This window comes from Leptonotus elevatus, chromosome 14, assembly GCF_054856555.1.
Source record: "Leptonotus elevatus isolate MCC_2025b chromosome 14, RoL_Lele_1.0, whole genome shotgun sequence".
NCBI classification, from domain to species: domain Eukaryota; kingdom Metazoa; phylum Chordata; class Actinopteri; order Syngnathiformes; family Syngnathidae; genus Leptonotus; species Leptonotus elevatus.
Window position 1 is genome coordinate 15,845,144 of NC_141252.1, and position 6,576 is coordinate 15,851,719.

Below are 6,576 nucleotides of genomic sequence, written 5' to 3' on the forward strand. Positions count from 1 at the left end.
ATGCTTGGGCAAACGCAAAAGCCGGCATCATTTCAGAGGACACGGCAACGAGACTGACTCTGACAATAACACGGCGTGTTTGATGGGGAACTTGGCTTGCCCCGTTGTTTGTTTCAGATACAGAAAATCATAAGGACTTTGAGGGATTTGTGGATTAGGATTGATCAAAAGCAATGTGAGGACATTGTTATATACTTCAAGTACAACTGAACTCACTGTTTACATTGTTACTTCAACCAAACTCAGTTTTGTTCCGCTCGCTGCCTTTTTAAAAACATGCGCTAGCATTAGAATATGTTTTAGCGTAATAGCATGCTACCATATGTTTTGAGCTAGTGGATGTTTAACCGTGCCTGCGCCCAATAGTGTGGTGCGCCTTATGGTCGTGAAAATACGGTAAGACCTATTTGTCACATAATAGCATTTTTCCTTAAAATTACTGGCAATTTTCTATTTTATTCTTCCAATTTCTAGTTCCTGATGGCCACAAGAGGGTAGCCGTGAGTACCGCTACCTTGAGAGAAGGCCGGGTATCGGCCCGAAACCAATACTTGTGACCCGATCCCGGATAAGCAAAAGAAGATGGATGGTCTGATTAAGACATGTATGAACTGAAGTTACAATACGTTTAATATTGTTGTTTTTAGTTTGTAGCGGTGTACAACTACAATGTTATCTTAAAATGAAAAAGCTGACCAAATAGATCTACAGTACTGTATGAGAAAATTCTCAGTAGGATGCCGTACAGCTACATTACATTACTATCTCTGTAAAGGCATAGTTTTGATACAACTCTACCCATTAAAGAGTCCAGTATGTACATTACATATGTATAAGAATTTAAATGTTCAAGTCTTTTGTGTTATTATTATTATAAAACAAACAGTACATACAGAATAGAACAAACACAATTTTAGTCTATCACAATAATGATACAACTTACATAGCAATTCCAACCTTTCGTAATGGCTTATTGAGGTAGACTTAGCACCACATTAAACTCAAGATGTAAAGAGGCAAATGTACAATATTAATGACGAAAGGGGAGAAATGGAGAATGACTCTATGTGATACACAGTAATGAATGCCACATGAAAAGTCTGAAGTGTAAATCAAATTTCCCTCTGGGTATAAAATAAAAGAGCATCAAACATGCACTTGAAATTCATTTCACCATGTCATTATTACCACCCCAAAAGATCTGACATATAGTAAGCTGTCAGATCTTTGAAGTGTCTTCCAGTTTATTGGATGACACGTCCTCTTCCTCCTTTTGTTTCTTAAAGCTGGGATGAGTCAAGCCGATGACATGCACCATTATTCGTGATCCCATGCTGAGGATAAGAGCAAGCCAGGCCAAGGCAAAGATGATCCATATACCGGCCAGGCTACGGTACAGAGAGATATACTCCTTGCCTGGGTCGGTCCCTGCGAGAGTAGACATCTGCTTAGCATACGTCCATTGAAAAGCTCCTGGTACTCACTCTCAAATCAAAGGATCATCTTAAATCAACAATATGTGTTATTGCTTGCTTATCTTGATGGTACACTGACTTTTAATAAGGACACCAGTGTCTCAATGTGTGTCATTGACATGGCAACCACCACCAATTAGCTGCAAAATATAACCTACCAATCCACGAAAACTGGGTCCTCAGATGTATTTTTCTTTCCAATATGATTTTAGATGTGGTTTTTTTTTTGGGATTTAACTAGGGCTGGGTGATATGGCCCAAAAATAAAATTTCGATTTTTGCAGTCATTCAGGACAATTACGATTTAAATCGATTTTAATCTAATAAACCCAGCAAACGTTTATTTAAAGGTTTAATTTATTCAAAAAGAATTCCTGTGCAAAATGTTCAGACAACAATAATGTATACTGATTAAAAATCACTTTTAAAATTAACTTAGCATTCATAGTTTGTGCTTAAATGCCACAATTAAGTAGTTGGTAGCTATTGTAAACATGTCTTGTAACCACCCATCTAGCATTCTACCACTTGTGCAAAATTACAACTTACAAAAACATTTGGATATAACAGAACATAAGAACAACAGCTTTTAATAATCCAAAAGAAAAAACGCGATTTTACGATTTAGCAAATTTTCAACATTTCGATTTTTAAAATGACAAATTAATTCGATTTATTGCCCAGCCCTAGATTTAACACAAAAGAAATATGTAGATGAATAAATATTTATCACATTTTACACTCTAAAACAGCAACACAACACATGCACGCAGCCTAGACAGGAAGAAACCACCAAACATTCTGTTTGGCTCCTACACCCAGCGTATGCTACCAAGTTATCCGCCTAACATTAATAACAATCATCAAGCTAAACCTAGTGAGTTATTTATGATGCAAAGCTTCGTAAAAATACACGGATTGAGCACAGACGGAAGCAGGTTTACGACAGTCGATCAGGGTAAGTATAGATGGTCCTTCTCAGTCTTGCGTATTTTTACGAATCGTCGCGTCATAAAGAACTTGCTGAAAATGTGGAGGCACTCGCCAATTTAGGTGATGACTAGCTGATGAAAGAACATATTTTTGCCCATCTCTGGTGGTCTAGTAATGATATCTGATATACAATATTAAATAATAAGCAAATACAACCGATGTCCAGTTTTGTGGACGATCTTGCATCTAGAGCTTAAGTACATTTTCAACAGAGCTAAAAGCTAGCTAGCTCGTTCAGTTGCTAGTTATCGATTTGGCTATAGCCTAGCCCATCTACAGCTACTTTACAGGCCCAGACCCAAATGTATAATGCGTGTTTATCTTGAAGACACTTAGCTGGAAGTGAGGTCGTCCACACGGTTTAATCCATTGAAGACACAGCTCCCGCTTTGTTTATGCCTTTGGAAATAATAGGACTCCATCTGACAAATCTGGGAAACCTCATGTCCGATTTACACAATCCACGGGCACATCACTGCACCATTTTGCTTGTTGGAACTTTTTTTGTAAGGTTTTATGGCATCTGAAAAAGGTTTTCTGGATCGATGTTACAATTGAAGTCTATGAGCCGAACACAAGCTTGACACCGTTAATTGTGAACGCTGTAATCTATTCGGGATCTGCCTCATCCAAGATAATCTATGAAATCACAATAAACCAAGATCCCAAACCCCAAACTTTTTTAGTGCTTGTTTTGCGCTCTCTACTCACCCACCACATAATCTCCAAACCCAATGGTGCTGAGGGTAATGAAAGCAAAATAGAATCCCTCGCCAAATGTCCAGCCTTCCACGTAACTGAACAGAATCGGCGGGATGACCAGGAACAGCAGACTACCAGTGATGAAGAAGGAACTCACTGCCAGCGCCTCGACAGTTTGCTGCAGAGGAGCACAGCAAACATATATTTGAACATTCCACACGGAGCCAAACAAGTTTATCCTTTATTATTATTACCTTGTGCGGAACCACAGAGACCATGCCTCTCTCCAGACGACCCAGGTGGATGGTGAGACACTTGCCCAGCTGTTTGAGGAAGGCCAGGTTGAGCGGGATGCCGCACAGCGCATAAAAGACACAGAATACCTGACCGGACACAGTGCTGGGAGACAGGTTGCCATAGCCTGTCAAGCAAGGGAGGATTTATTTTGTCATTCAGCGCAGGTCGGACATTGAAACCATGCGCCTGGTGGGCTCTCACCTATCGTTGTGACCACAGTGCCGGCAAAAAAGAAGGCACTGCTGAAATCCCAATTACTTGGGTTAGTCGAGTTGCCCGAGGGATTCACGCCCCTTTCCCAGGCATCTAATATCACCTGTGAATGTATCCATACATGTGTATTTAAGTATTTTATTAAAAACAAAACTAGAAATTTCAACATCCCATGTCACTATGTTGTCAATTATTTATTATCTATCTAAGCTAGCTAAGGTAAGATAAGGCAAAAAAAAATAAAAAATCACTATGGAATCATTGTTTTTTACAGATCGCAGAGTACAAGGTCTTAAAATCTCACTTGTCACAATGAAGCTTTAATTCTTTACAAGTTACAGCCATTGTATTAAAAGCCGAACAAGTAGCCTACAATACATACACAGTAAAATTGACCGATTGTTGATTTATTAGGCCAGGCCGTTATCTGCTAAGCATTTTATTAGCATGTGCTTAACCCTTTAATGATATTGATATTTTGCTGTTTTCTTTCCCTCCTCAAATTTACTCAATGATTAAAACAGACAGCTACACTAAGCTGTCTGTTTATCCTCACATTATTGACAAGGTTTTGCTCTACAGCAGATTAACGAGAGGAACAAAAACAAGCCAAACCTGAACAAACTTCTCCAAAGCCGGTCCATCCAGGCAGGTGTAATTAGCCAAGAAATTCAACTTCTCAAGTTGGAAGTGGTTCCGGTTGTTGCTTTCAGCCTCTCGCTCCAGAATCTGGAAAATGATGGCTCCAAATAGCAGGTAGGTGAGGTGGGCCAGAGCCAAAAGTACGGTCCAGCTCACTTTGACACGGACCAGCTGGATCCTCGCCATCAAAAATTTCCGCTAAACCACAATAGACACACAGGCTGGTGATCAGATTGAGATCTAAATCTTATGAAAAGATTTAACATTAAAGGTCTTGAGTCGACACCGTAGATCGGCATCTTTGGAGATATCCCATGGAGACTGACGATGCCATTGTTGAGAGAGAAAAACTTTCTTCGTATCTGAGTTTCTATAACACAACAAGTGTTGTTCTTCAGTAAAGCTGCATCTTGTGACCAGTGGATTGCCCTCCAAAGTAGGAGCATCCCCACTCATTGCTTTTCCTCTGATTGGTCAAAGAAGCCCAGTATCTGCCGGGACATGATTTATGAGTCGCTCGGGTGATGACTAAACACCTCTTCTCCATTAGGACGACATCTGGACACACACAGACAACCGTTTCAACCGTTTCTACTAATAAGGAAGCATCTTGTCTGCAGAACAAAAGTTAATAATTCACCTGACGGCTGTCCGGCGGTTAAGCAGTTCAGTAGAGCTGTACGCTGCAAGGGTACCAACAAGTCGAGTGGAAACCCGGGGATAATGTCAATCTGTCACAAATGATTTAACACCTTTGTGGAAATTGTCAAAATAATGTAGATTGCTGCCACAGCTTGACATGTGTCAAAGCGGGGTAATTTAATGTCATTATATGTTGACAATTTGAAAGCATCATTTTTTTCCCTCTACCTCAACGGCGCCTGCTAGAACAATCATACGTTTTTACCAAATTGAAATGGCGTTAATGTTTATGGTGGAGTAGGTATTAAAAAAGGGTTGACATGGAGGCTGGTGTCTGTGGATGTCACTCTGCTTCGTCTGTCCTTCCTTCCTTTCCTCAGTCTCTCCTTTGGTCTCTTGAGGTCTCCCTGATTTTTTGGAATTTAGATGTTTCTGGGGTTGGTGAAGGACTCGGTTGGTGGCCCGGTGGGTAGTGTCTGGTCGGTGCTGGATTTCACTTTCCTTTCTTTGGTCCTTCCTCGGGTCTCCTGACGGCCTCACGACTGGCTGGATTCTGAAGTGTTCGGTTTAGGTGAACGGTATGGGAATTTTTTAATAGGTTTTAGGTGAACTAATGAATACACACTCACACGCACGCACACACGCACATGCACATACACATTCTCACCCACATACAAAATAAAAATTTATATTTAAAAAATATGTAAAAAAAAAAAAAAAAAAGAGAACAATGGTGATGACATGTCAAATCGATAAAATTACCAAATGAACAATACTGAGCTCTCCAGGAAAAAAATAAGAAAAGAAAAGGGTTGACATTGGAGAGGTGGACTGAGCAGTATTTGACTGCCAGCCACAAAGCGACGAGAGGGATTCTAATGGATTTCTGTGGCTTTTGTCTTCAGAAAGCATGAAAAGAATCAGAGCACGATGCCAACAATTGGGATAATTGTGAAGGATTTTGACAGGACTGCTACCCAATGATACACTCGCCTAACTTGTGTGCAAGCAGCATGGGTTCAGTTGATGGTTGTTTGTCTCCATATGTGTCCTGTGACTGACTGACAACCAATTCAGGATGTAGTCCGCCATTTACCCAAAGTCAGCTGGGAGAAACTGCAGCAGCCCACAACCCTGAACAGCATATGTGGCGTTGAAAATGAATGAATGGATGCTATCCTTTCTGAGATGGTGTAATAATTCTGTAGGAAAAGAAAAAACTGTTAACTGACATTTGCTAATGTTTAGAGTAAAACATAACATTAAATTACTAAACACACACCTAGACAATGTGATTCAATAATCTTCTGCATGCACAGATAACACTCAATATATTCATTATTTCAGCTGGATTTTGCAGTATTTCAAAAAGGCTCAACAGAAAGAGAGGTGAAATATTTGTCCTTCAATAGAGTTCCGGACGTTGACGTCACACGTCCCAAAATGGGCATTTTTGTCAGCAAAGAAAACGAGTGTCACTTTGAGTAAACCGCAAACGCCACGCTTTAACAATGATTGACAGCTGTTGTAGACCAGCTGCAACAACAAAAAAAGGCAATACAAGGATCGAGCATTCTCCAGGCTACCAAAAGAGGAACCAATGCGTAGCCAA

At 40.2% G+C, this 6,576-nt stretch overlaps 1 protein-coding gene across 1 annotated transcript; it reads right to left on the reverse strand.

Annotated features, from left to right (window-relative positions):
- Positions 1 to 607: 607 nt before the first annotated feature.
- Positions 608 to 6,141, reverse strand: LOC147163152 (potassium channel, subfamily K, member 16-like). The gene is made up of 7 exons (XM_086095157.1): positions 4,963 to 6,141; positions 4,609 to 4,880; positions 4,296 to 4,520; positions 3,669 to 3,783; positions 3,425 to 3,591; positions 3,180 to 3,348; positions 608 to 1,428 (listed from the first exon to the last, which is right to left on the reverse strand). The coding sequence occupies exons 2-7, from the start codon at positions 4,654 to 4,656 to the stop codon at positions 1,220 to 1,222; spliced, it is 933 nt and encodes a 310-aa protein (XP_085951283.1). The 5' UTR covers positions 4,657 to 4,880; positions 4,963 to 6,141; the 3' UTR covers positions 608 to 1,219.
- Positions 6,142 to 6,576: the final 435 nt, after the last annotated feature.

Bases quoted from the DNA above. Each gene is read 5' to 3' on its own strand.
- LOC147163152 (XM_086095157.1), bottom strand. From the start codon at position 4,656: ATGGCATCGTCAGTCTCCATGGGATATCTCCAAAGATGCCGATCTACG. The intron at 3,784-4,295 runs GTTTGGCTTGTT...ATACATTCACAG, and splicing joins CTTTGGAGAAGTTTGTTCAG to GTGATATTAGATGCCTGGGA. The intron at 3,592-3,668 runs GTGAGAGCCCAC...CTTGCTTGACAG, and splicing joins CACTGTGGTCACAACGATAG to GCTATGGCAACCTGTCTCCC.